General features: G+C 39.5%; 1 protein-coding gene across 6 annotated transcripts in view; it reads left to right on the forward strand.

Annotated features, from left to right (window-relative positions):
- The window catches only part of MAP9 (microtubule associated protein 9), a 53,743-nt gene continuing 41,175 nt past the window's right edge, over positions 358 to 12,925 (forward strand). For 2 of the 6 annotated variants that reach the window (XM_018061637.1, XM_018061642.1), the window contains exons 1-5: positions 358 to 559; positions 1,482 to 1,627; positions 2,355 to 2,439; positions 3,518 to 3,835; positions 11,408 to 11,637. In XM_018061637.1, coding sequence (XP_017917126.1) covers positions 1,553 to 1,627; positions 2,355 to 2,439; positions 3,518 to 3,835; positions 11,408 to 11,637 — 708 coding nt within the window. In that variant the 5' untranslated portion in view covers positions 358 to 559; positions 1,482 to 1,552. Of the gene's footprint in view, positions 560 to 1,302; positions 1,342 to 1,481; positions 1,628 to 2,354; positions 2,440 to 3,517; positions 3,836 to 11,407; positions 11,638 to 12,925 lie in introns of those variants that run through there. The other 4 variants (XM_018061639.1, XM_018061640.1, XM_018061641.1 and 1 more) reach the window with 3 other exon arrangements.

Here is a 12,925-nt window from a genome sequence, read left to right on the forward strand (position 1 = left end):
TCAAATGTGCCCTTTGACTCCTGAGCCTGCAAGAGTCATTATGTTGCCTGTCTGTCCCATCTGTCAGAGCATTAGTCCGTCAGTACACTGCTCCGATTCACAGAACTTCGTATCTGTGACAACCTTGGCAAAACAACCGATTTGCTTTGCGCTGATGAAACCCCTCAAGCCACTGGCAGGCGCCAACTCTCAGTGCGCAGGCGCCAACTCTCAGGCAGCCGGACGGGTCCCGTCTCCTGGGTAACGACTGAAGCACAGGCGACAGGTAAAACACCCTTCTCCCCAGACCCAGAGGGCTGACGTCATTTCCTTCCTCTGGGCGGTCGCCTCAGTGACACACAGAGCTGCAAGGCGGTGTTAGGTACCCGAGGCCCGGGGCGGGAGAAGTCACTTCCTCCCAGAGATCTTGTATCCTAGCAACCGCCCCCCACCTCCGTTCTTAGTCCCGCCTCCACGCTTCCTAAGAAGCCAGGTCTCTGGAAGCAGCCAGGCGCAGGCCGGGTAGAGGGGCCAGCCGCTGGGTTCTCGGGTCGCGGGCTGCCCTCCGCAGGAAAGTCAGGTGAGTACAGAAGGCGGGCCTTGCGGGTCGCGGAGAACTGGGGCCAGAGCCGCGCTCTGCTGTGCACTGGCCTGGCTAGTGGCGGCTGCTGGGTCGGCCGCGATGGGCCGAGCGGTTAGGCACAGGACGCCACCTTGTAGGGCCAGAGCAGTCCCCGCGCGCTGCGGAGGGCAGCGAGACGGCCGGCAGTCTCTTCCTGGAGCAACTGGAAACCTTCACGGGACCATTTGACTTCATTTTGTTTTATCTAATTGTGTTAACATTTTTGTGAAAGGGTAGAGTGAAAGAAAAAAGAATTTTAATGATGATGTTTTAGATGATCCTTTATGCTGACAGTAGTCTTCTTTTAAATAAGTATAGCTTTTAAATAAATGTAGACTTTTCATTTTTAAAATAAAAGTAGCCTTTTAAATACTTTTAAATAAGTATTGCCTCTTTTGTAGGCAATATTATACTCTTGAGTGGAAGAGAGGTAGAAAAGTTTCTATTTTAATTGGCAACAAGCCATTGCGCTCATTACTCGAGTGAGTGCAATGATTGTAAAACTTATTTAGAATAATCAAATAATTGTAAAACTACTTTAAGGTAACTTAAGTTTGAATTTTCTTTTCTCTTTGAAAACCAGTTTGTTGTTAGAATTTGCCATTTATTTTCAAGAACTCTGTTGAAGTGAACATGCAGCTCAATGATGCTTTTCTTGTTTTTGTTTGGCTTTTCTGATGGTCAGATGGCAACCCACTCCAGTTCTCTTGCCTGGAAAATCCCATGGACAGAGGAGCATGGTAGGCTACAGTCCATGGGGTGGCAAAGAGTCGGACACGACTGAGCAACTTCACTTTCTGGTGGTCAAGGAAGCATTAAATGTAATAATACAAATTCTCAAGCATGCAAAAATGTCTGACTTGTTTTTTGTGTGTTTCAGCCAACATCAGAGGTTGAATTATTCCTATCATTTGTTAGCCACTTTATAAAGGTCAAGAATTAAAACACACTATGTCTGATGAAGTTTTTAGCACAACTTTGGCATATACAAAGAGTCCAAAAGTCACCAAAAGAACTACTTTCCAGGTAAAGTATTTTTATTTTGAATGATTTTACAAGGTAATTCCTGTATTAGAAATATTGGACTTGAAAATAATCTAGAGCAGTCCTATATAGAGCATGAGTAAATCCTATGTTTCTTTTGAGACTTTGCAGATGATTGTATTTGGGCTCTAGTATTACCAGCTCTTCCGTGTGGCTTTAAGACTACTAAACTAAATACTAGGTTCTTACTATATTAAAAGTTAAATTCGCTTGTGAAAGTTAAATAACAGCTTCTAATTGCCATTTTCATATAAAGATTGTTAATTTTTTTTTCTGGTTTAACATAGTAACATATAAGTTTTTTCTGTCCAGTTGCTACAATTTTGAACTGAACATCTCAATTTATGGTATTGATTACATCTGTTAATAGCAATATGCTGAAACAAAAGATCATAAAGAATACCAGTTTCTTCCAAAATATCAGTTTATAATGAACCTGGTCCAGATAGAGTCCCTCAATTAATTTTCTTGGTGTTATCTGTCTTGTTTAACTGTAAGTTCCATGAAAAAGGGGTCGTCTGTGATGTTCTGTGTTGCCTCTTAGAGTTTGGGTGCATGGCATAAAGTAGGGTTTCAGTAAATGTTTGTTAGATGAATGAAATCTGAGTTTTAAAGCAGTTATTAATCAAGCATTATTTGTTTAAATAATTAGTTCTACATATGAGAGTACACATTTGGGTGGAGACTGATTTTAATTATCTCATTTCAGGATGAGCTAATAAAAGCAATTACAGCTCGCTCAGCCAGACAAAGAAGTTCTGAATACTCAGATGACTTTGACAGTGATGAGACTGGTATGTGAGAACATGAGAAAAGAAATGTCTTCTTTTTGCTTCCTTAATTATGTATAGCCCAAATCTGAAAACAAAACAAAACAAAAATCACCATTCTAAAATAATACCAGTGAATTCACTGGTTTTAGGTCTCCAGCTTTTTAATGAATAAAGTCACTCTTAATTTTCAAGAAGTTGTATGATTGTCCTTGTTCTTTTTCTGAATGTGTATAGAAAACTGAAAATTAACTGATAGCAGATTTGCTTGTCAGTGGTAAATTATACTGGAGATGATGAGTTCATCTTTAAGGCCAACCCTATGAGACCTACAGTGAGGTAATAATTAGGGACCATAAAGCTGAACTTTGGGTACATCAGAATCACTTTTATAATGCTTTTTCTAAGTCAAGGTGTTTTGCCTGTGAAAGGGAATCAGTTTTAAGAACCCAGTGTATCAGTACTATATGATTAATTTGGTTTCTTTGGTTATGTAAGATATTAACATTTCACATTTCAAGATAAACATGCAAAATTCTGAACTTGAAATGCAGTGTTTTATTCTTTGATATTCAGTGAATAACTCTTGGTGTTCTCTGGAAAAGGTACCAGAACAATAGTTAAATCATTACTGTATAGTTAAGTTAGCATTCTTTATTATTCTTCTCAAAATAAAATCTAATACTCTGGTATGGATGGAATAGCATTTCCAAACTTTTAATGGAAAAACATTGTTAGCTACTTCTTCCATTTACAAATATTCTTTATTTTATATGATGAAGTTTTTGGAAAAAAAAAAAAAGTTTTAGAGTCCAAAATCTAAATGTCTGTGACTGATTGTTGTTTTGAAGAACCTTTGAATGACCTCTCAGAGCAAGCACAGTGCTTGAGTTGATACAGTATTCATACTCAGTAAGTATGTTTTAAATAAATGAAACTGAAATTTTTAATTTTTAGACTGCCCAAGTTAGGAGTTTTCTTAGGGTTCCAAATCTATTCACAGTAAATTCATATCTAGTTTTTAAGGTAATGTTTTTGATTGGTGTAACCTTTAAAGCTTTAAAATGTACTATTGAAAATATTTTTCTCTTCTATTTTTCAGTTTCCTTAGGTGATTTTTCTGACACCTCAGTAGATGAAAATTCAGTGAAGAAAAAAATGAATAATTTTCACATATCAGATGATGAAGAAAACAATTCTCCCAAACTGTCTTTTTTGAAAACCAAAAAATCAAGCAATGATGTGAGGAAACATGAGCCAGTAGTCTCTATCAAAAACGATGACATTGCACTTGATAATGGTGAAGGCATGATTGTAAATCCCTTACCTGAATCTCAAAATAAACAACAGGAAGTTGAAAAAGAGAAAATTAAAATGGAAACTAAACCTAGAATTCTTCCAATCAAAAGTACATCTTCAGGTAATTTGTTGGTTTGGTTTGGTTTAGTTGCTAAGTTGTATTGGACTCTTTGCAGTCCCATGGACTGTAGCCCGCCAGGCTCCTCTGTCCATGGGATTTTACAGGCAAGAATACTAGAATGGATCAAAAGTACTTCTTCAGGTAATTTGTTAGGTTACTGTAATTGCATTTCTTGAAAATTTATTTTAAGATAATTACAAAATATTTTTACATAGGGGCTAATAAATATTTAAGAAAAAAGACTTAACTTTTCAATTTTACAGATATAATTAAAAATAATAGAAGTATAGACAATGAAAGTGAAAATGTTTGTCTCTCAGTCCTGTCTTACTCTTTGTGACCCAATGGACTGTTGCCTGCCCGGCTCCTCTGTCCATGGAATTCTCAGGGCAAGAACACTGGAGCGGGTTGCCAGTCTCTTCTCCAGTGGATCTTCCTAACCCAGGGATTGAAACCAGGTCTCCTGCATTACAGGCAGATTCTTTATTGTGTGAACCACCAAGGAAGCTCATATATTGGAGATCTGGCTGTGTAGAGGTTGGGTGCGTGTGTGTGTAGAAAGTCACTTCAGTTGTGTCCTACTTTTTGTGACCCTGTGTGCTGTAGCCCACCAGGCTTCTCTGTCCATGTGACTCTCCAGGCAAGAATACTGCGTGGGTTGCCATGCCATCCTCCAGGAGATCTTCCCAACCCAGGGATCGAACCCACGTCTCTTATGTCTCCTGTATTGGCAGGCAGGTTCTTTACCACTAGTGGGACCTGGGAAACCCAGAACCATAGAGGAAAGCTGTAATTTTAAGGAAAGTCTGGAGGCTTAAATAGTAAGAGTAATAACACCTCTCCCTTCTGTCCTCCAACCCCCATTTCAAATATACAAATGTCAGACAAATATTCTGGCAAATGACTGCCCCATTGCTGCTCTAACCCTAATGTCTGGAGTGTGAGATTGATTAGAAAAGATTCCATTGTAGTTACATTGCTAAAAACAAAATTGGAGCTTATAGGCCTTAGCGAGGCTGGATGTGGATGACTGAAAGTTCTTTGGCTTCCTACCAGGCACCAGCAGAGATGCAAGACTGAATGAATGCAGGAGGTGGAAGAACTTTGAGCGTCCACGTCCAGCCTCACTTAGACATATGAGCTCCAATTTTGCTTTTAGCAGTGTAACTACAATGGAATCCTTTCTAATGCATCTCACACTCCAGACATTAGAGTTAGAGAGCAGCATTGGGGCTAGTCCTAAAGAATCATTTCCATGCAGCCATTTGCCAGAATATCTATGTGACGTTTGTATGTTTGAAATGGGGGTGGGGGAGAGAGGTGGTGTTACTCTTATCATTTAAGCCTCCAGACTTTCCTTAAGAGAATCTCCATTTGGTTTCTCTGTTCCCCAGGAAAATCCACTAAAACTCAGTTTTCTGTGGGGAAGTTCCTGGTGTGACCATTACAGTAGTGTCTCCACAATTCTACTGAGCCCTGGGCACAGTGGAGCAGGGATGGAGTGAAGCAGGCACCAACTGCCGTGAGATTCCCTGGGCTACCATGCAGGAACAACGGCATAGAAAGTGAAGGATTTGGGGTCTTCCAGTCTTTTTCTGTTTTATGGAAAACAATAGTAGTTGATACTCACCTTCACAAAAACCTCTTTCCTTTATATCATCATTAAATACAATACTGGTATGAAATACTTTTCATACTTTATATGTTAGATAGCACTGATAACCTCAGGCAAAGCTTTATTTCAGATATGTATTAGGGACCCACTCCTTTTTCCACCCCTGACAATCCTATCCACTTTCAAATGCGGAGAAGATATGACTCAGCAATGATACTAGGGAGAAAGCCACTATATGTTAATTATGTATGACCTCATCAATAGGGTAAGCCTTACTGTCTTCATGAGGAGGGAGAGGAGCCATGCTCTCCCTTCCTACAGAAGTGTTTGAAGAATGTACCCAGGTGGCACAGTGGTAAAGAATCCACCTGCCGATGCAGGAGATCAGGAGAGATGGGTTTGATCCCTGGGTCGGAGAGATCCTCCGGGAGGAGGACTCCAGTATCTTGCCTGGAAAGTTCCATGGACGGAGGAGCCTGGCAGGTGGGCTCTAGTCCCATGAGGTTGCAAAGAGTCAGCCATGACAGCACACACTCATCACACTAAAGTATAAACGTCTACAAAAGTATAAGCACAAGGTCTAATGAAACAGAATTTACCTGCTAAAATGTACCTTACCAGTGTGCTGAGTAAAATAAAAAATGGAGAGAAGGGAAACATAATCAAATAGTGAATAATCTAATACATCACCATTTCCCCCAGTATTTTCCACAGTTTGTTCATTGTATTAAGGGGAAAACACAGTTATAGAAATTTTAAACCAATTTCTTCATGAGAGAACTTCTTGGAACCATTAGTAAAGACATATGCACAGTGAATCTTTATGAAAGATAGAGTATGTAGTATTCCCTAGTCCTAGTTGAATTTAAAAAACTATTTTTATAGATTATGTTTATCCTATTTGTCCTGATTCTGAAAAGTTTTCATTAGGTAATAAGAAACTGTGAGCATACTATAAAAGCTAAAACTTAGTTGGATATAGATATAAGTATATAATTAAAACTTTATGGTACATAATCAGCAATAATCCATCTATTTTAATACCTTTTTTAAAACCTGTGACAAATTAAAATGAATAGAGAAATACTGTACTTTGACCACAAGATGGCCCCAGGATTATGAATGTGCAATACTGAATTTTTGAACAATCATTAACCATTTGCAATTCAGTATATGTAGTATAAAAATAATTACTGAAATAGGTAATCATTTACATTTGATAATGAAACAAGACATTTTGATAATGTATAGACTTTTTTTTTCTTTCTTAAAACTTAATGCTTCTGGAAGTGGAATTTTGGTATAAAATATTTGAAATCATTATTCCAAGGTTATTCAAGTTGAAGGAAAAAGTTGAGTCTGCTGGTTAGTGCCTGGCATGTAGAATTCTTTAAATATTTGAATATATAAATGAATAATTTATTCATTAAAGAAGAAATATATAAATGAATAATTTATTCATTAAAGAAGTAATATGGTTTACAAGTTTAGTTCTATCTAAATTTTTAGACTTTTTCTTTATATTTTTAATATCATGAGATATTGCTGAATATCATTTAATGCTTTATAAAAATATTAGAACCTGAAAGTTTCCTTTGTTCTCGCTTGTCTGCTGTTCAGTTCAGTCGCTTAGTCGTGTCCAGCTGTTTGCCACCCATGGACTGCAGCATGCCTGGCTTCCCTGTTGATCACCAGCTCCCGACAAGACCCAGTTTCCCCCTCAGTCAGTCTCTCCCATCAGGAAGCTTCCACAAGCCTCTTATCTTTCTCCATCAGAAGACAGACAGAATGAAAACCACAGTAACAGAAAACTAACCAAACTGATCACATGAACCACAGCCTGTCTAGCTCAATGAAACTATGAGCTATGCCTTGAAGGGGCAACCAAGATAGACAGGTCATGGTGGAGAGTTCTGACCAAACGTGGTCCACTGGAGAGGGGAATGGCAAATCACTTCACTATTCTTGCCTTGAGAACCCCATGAACAGTATGAAAAGGCAAAACGGTAGGACACTGAAAGATGAACTCCCCAGGTTGGTAGGTGCCCAGTATGCTACTGGAGATCAGTGGAGAAATAACTCCAGAAAGAATGAAGAGACGGAGTCAAAATGAAAACAACACCCAGTTGTGGATATGATGGGTGATGGAAGTAAAGTCCAATGTTGTAAAGAGCAATATTGCATAGGAACCTGAAATGTTCGGTCCATGAATCAAGGCAAATTTGAAGTGGTCAAACAGGAGATGGCAAGAGTGAACACTGACATTTTAGGAATCAGTGAACTAAAATGAACTGGATTGAGCAAATTTAATTTAAATGACCATTATATCTACTACTGTGGGCAAGAATCCCTTAGAAGAAATGAAGTAGCCATCATAGTCAACTAAAGAGTCCAAAATGTAGTACTTGGATACAGCCTCAAAAATGACAGAATGATCTCTGTTCATTTCCAAGGCAAACCATTCAATATCTCAGTAATCCAAGTCTGTGCCCCAAACAGTAATGCTGAAGAAGCTGAAGTTGAATGGTTCTATGAAGACCGAGAAGACCTTTTAGAACTAACACCCAAAAAAGATGTCCTCTTCATTATAGGGGACTGGAATGCAAAAGTAGGAAGTCAAGAGCTAACTGGATTAATGGGCAAATTTGCCTTTGGAGTACAAAATGAAGCAGGGCAAGGGCTAATAGAGTTTTGCCAAGAGAACACACTGGTCATAGCAAACACCCTCTTCCAAGAGAAGACTATACATGGACATCATCAGATGGTCGATACCCAAACCAAACTGATTATATTCTTTGCAGCCAAAGATGGAGAAGCTCTATACAATCAGCAAAAACAAGACCGGGAGCTGACTGTGGCTCAGATCATGAACTCCTTATTGCCAAATTCAGACTTAAATTTTCTGCTGTAAAAAGTACAATAATCAAACTCTTTCACTTTATCGGGTAATGGTCACATTGATGGTGATTGTAGAAAGTAATTTTTGCAAGGTATGCTGTCTTTGTTTTAACTTTAAAGCAGGACACCGTGACTCCATTAGCATTGGAGCCAGGGTGCTCCTGCTTTAATTCCACAAACTAGAGTTTAATACCATAGGCACGTGAGCTCTTCGTTCCTCATTTTATTGATCTGTAAAAGGGGCCAGTAGTTGAACCACTGCAAGGAGTTTGGGGCAGTTAAATGAGTTTATGTGTCTGAAGGGTTTAGAGCAATCTGGCATAAATTAAGCATGCTGTAAATGCTTTTACTAGTCACTGTATTATTCAGCGTTTATTCATAGGCAGATCATTTTATTTACCCACACATATTTGTTGTTTGTATGCTATGTCTCCCTGTTACAAGCACTGTGATGGTAACTGTGACTGCAGCGTTAGAGATGTGGTACCAGTCCTCCAAGACTGTCTTACTCATTTGGGCTGCTGTAATCAAATACTTCCCAAATACTACTGGGGCTTCCCGGATGGCGCTAGTGGTAAAGAACCCACCTGACAATGCAGGAGATGCAGGTTCAGTCCCTGGGTTGGGAGGATCCCCTGGAGGAGGAAATGGCAACCCATTCCAGTATTCTTGCCAGGAAAATCCCAAGGACTGTGGAGCCTGGTGGGCTACAGTCCATGGATTCATCAAGAGTCAAACCTGACTGAAGTGGCTTAGCAGCAGAGCACAACCAGAAACTTCAAACTGGGTGAATTATAACCGACAAAAATCTGTTTCTCCCAGTTCTGGAGGACGAAAGTCTGAGGTCACAGGGCTCATAGGGTTGGTTAGGGTCCTTTTCCATGTTGCAGGCTTCCCATTGTAGCTTTACATGGTGGAAAGGGCAAGGGAACTTTCTAGAACATTATTTTTAGGGCACTAATTCCATTCATGAAGGTCTGCCTTTATGACATAATCACCTCCCAAAGGTCTTACTTCCTAATATATCACTTTTGGGGTTAAGATTTCAATGTAAGAATGGTAGTTGTGAGTGGCTAGAGGGAGAGGGAAAAGGAAATTGCTAGTCAAACTGTGTAAAGTTTCAGTTAGCAAGGTGAACAAGTTCTAGAGTTCTGCTGTATGGCTTTGTGCCTTTAGGTAATAATACTGTATTCTGCAATTAAAAATTTTTTAAGATAATGGATCTCCTGTTCAGTGTTGTTATTACAGTAAAAAAGACTCAAAACCTTTTATCAAGCTTTATATGATATTCTGCTTAAATGGAGATTCCAAAGACAAGCAGGCATTTGTCAGGAGAAGCCAGAAGTGGACATCCTAGGCAAAGGAAGAACTAGGGTAAAATTTGGTGGCAAGAGAGGTGGCCCAACTGCAGAAGGAGAGCGAGCCCAGCATATCAGGACAGATTACCAAGGGAGTGTGCCAGCGACGAGGCAGCACAGCTAGCCAGGGACAAGACTGAAACCTTTATATTGTTCAGAGGCAATGAACTTGCAGGACTGGATGATGGGGAGCCACTGAAGAATTTTGTGGAGAGGGGTGGTGTGATCTGATTTGTGTTTTATAAACATTGCTGAGGCAGTAATCTAGGCAAGACTGGATAAGGAACTGACAGTGGGGTTGCAGAAAGTGGGATAAATGAGAGATATTTAGAGGTAGAGTCAATAGGATATCATGATGCTTTAGATTTTGAGGGAGGAATCTAGGATAACTCTTGGATTTTAAATTGGGCATTTGACCAGAATTTAGGACATACCTAAAATTGGCAGTTAAACATTTATAGTGGTTCCAATTAGGTCTGACTCTAGAATCTTCTAGCAGGATTTATAACCCCACTTACCAATAAAAAGAAAGGTATTCAATTTTGCAGCTTTGTCGGAAGAATACATTGGTAGGACAGTGGAGAAATGTATATATATAAAAGGTGAAATTTAGGGAAAAGTTCATGTAAAATACCTGTATATCATGTTTTGAGGGCTGGAAGTATACCAGCATTAGATTGTTGTTTTAAACTTAAAAGTAGTGGAAATAGTAACTGAGAAATTTTAATAACTGCTGGAGGGGTTTTATGGGCTCAGAGAACAGCAGCTCACAAGTTGTCGAGTTCTCCATTCCTTTTTCCAGGGGCACTGGCTCTTCTACCCCTGTAGCGACATCATCTTCATACTTGTTACAGCACTTACCTTTGCCTTATGATTTTATTTGTCTACAGTCATCTCCCTCCCCAACCTCTAAAACCCTAGGACAGGGCCATTGCCAGTGCCTTTTTCCTGAGATCTGTTCATGTGAGTGATGTGAACAGGGCCTGGCGGCAGACACTCAGTAAAGGTTTGATGGCTGAGCTGCCTCATTTTATAAAGGCTGAAATAAGACATGGTTTTGTTTGTTTTAAAGAATTGTTTTTTTTTTAATGTCATCTATAATTTATTTTTATTTTTTTAATTCTTTTTTTTTAACTTTACAATACTGTATTGGTTTTGCCATACATCAACATGAATCCGCCACGAGTGTACATAAGTTCCCACTCTTGAACCCCCCTCCCATCTCCCTCCCCATACCATCCCTCTGGGTTATCCCAGTGCACCAGTCCCAAGCATCCTGTATCCTGCATCGAACCTAGACTGGCGATTCATTTCTTGTATGATATTATACATGTTTCAATGCCATTCTCCCAAATCATCCCGCCCTCTTCCTCTCCCACAGAGTAAAAAATTGTTAATACTATGAGAATTGATAAAGTAGAATAGTTAACTACTCACAAGAGTGAAGTATATTGGTTACTTTCAGAATGGCAGCCATTAAAAAAAAAATTTTTTTTGATTGTGAACTATTACCTATTTTTACTTTCTGGAGTTCCTTGTAGAGAAGGGTGTGGGCTTCTTCTCCAGGACAGAGTGGCAAGGTGCTTGGAAACAGGAGGGAAGTTTGGTGGCACATGGGATGTAGGAGAAGCCATGACCATCTTAAAAATATATGTATTTTTTACTGTATTAAATGTATGAAAGCATTGTATTTTTCTGCAGAGAATAACAGCAGCCTTGAAGCAGACAGCCAATTTAAGCCTTCACCTCGCCCCAGGAGCATGTTGAAAAAGCACAGCCATGGGGAGAAGAAAGATAGCCTACGAGACAATAGAGAAACTGTCCCACACGAAGATTTAGAGGCACATTCCACACCTTCGTTCCTCCCAAGGCTGAATGACAGACAGCCAGAAGCTGAGAAGAATGCATTCTCTGAAAACCTTGATCCCGAGGTGAGCACTGTTGCTGAATTGTGTTTTGAGTTCAGGTTTTTGCATCTGATTATAAGAGAAAGAGAATATTTGTGTACATGCATGTGTGTGTGTGTGTGTGTGCTTTACATGTTTTCTTCAGCAAATGACAAGGAACGTTAATTTTTAAAATATATTCCGTTGGGTCTAAAACTGCATTGTAAGATAGAGCAAAGATGCAGAATTATTTCATGTGCTGCTAAGGAAAAAAACTGCTAATTAAGCTCTAACATGCCAGTCATTATAAGATGCATCCAATATCAGAGAAAGTTAAATGTGAAAAACCAGTGCAGTCCTTTTGAATCTTTGCAACACTTTAATTGCAAGTATATATTTACACGTGTTTTAATTGTATAATTTACGGCCATTGTCATTTTAGTCATTTGGTTTTAGTCACTCAACAAATGCATATTGAGTGTTCACAGCAGTGTCCTATCTTTTGCGGGATACCGCAATGGGAGTAGATATGATCCTTCAGGAGTTCATCAGGAGTTTACTGTGTACTGTCGTTAGGGAAGAACACTTGGCCTCCTGTATTTAAATCTCACTATGGCTAGGAAACTTCAACCTCACATTTCAGAAGGGATAAGTATGGGAAGAACATTCTTGCTCCACAATCTGCTTAAGCAGATCAGAGAAAGCTAAACAGTACCTGGCTAAGCTTCTTTCTCCTGACTCCTCTGTGGTTCAGAGGTGAGTAAGAGAGGTGGTACAAAGGGAGACAGAGGAAGCCCTTTGCATCACAGCTAAATGAATGGATCTCTCCAGTTCAGACCAGAAGTGTGATTACACTAGGCTTCTTACTCCACTCTTGTCCTGTAGGTTACCTTTATCAGTAAAGCTGGCAACTTGATATAAGCCTCTCTAACTTCAGTGTGCTATGTCCTAATTTGTTATAAAAATCTGGAGAAGAGATGGGCTTATCAAAGCCAAACAGTTATTGTATATTGAATAAGATCATCTGACTGAGTGGATGTTATGGTAGTTCACACTAGCTGTTACAAGTGCCACAAATTAGACTTAAAACAAGAGAAGTTTTTTCAGTTCTGGAGGTCAGAAGTCCAAAATTAAAGTGTGGGTAGGGTCACATTCTCTTTGAAGGCTCTAGAGAGAAATCCTTCCTTGCTTCTTCCAGCTTCTGGTGGTTGTCAGAAATCTTTGGTGGGCCTTGGCTGTCAGCTGCATCACTCTGACCCCTGTCTCTATCATCACATGGCCTTTTCCCCTTGGTCTCTGTGTCTCCCCTCACTTTCCTCTGAAAAAAGGCACC

Source organism: Capra hircus, chromosome 17 (assembly GCF_001704415.2).
Source record: "Capra hircus breed San Clemente chromosome 17, ASM170441v1, whole genome shotgun sequence".
Taxonomy (NCBI): domain Eukaryota; kingdom Metazoa; phylum Chordata; class Mammalia; order Artiodactyla; family Bovidae; genus Capra; species Capra hircus.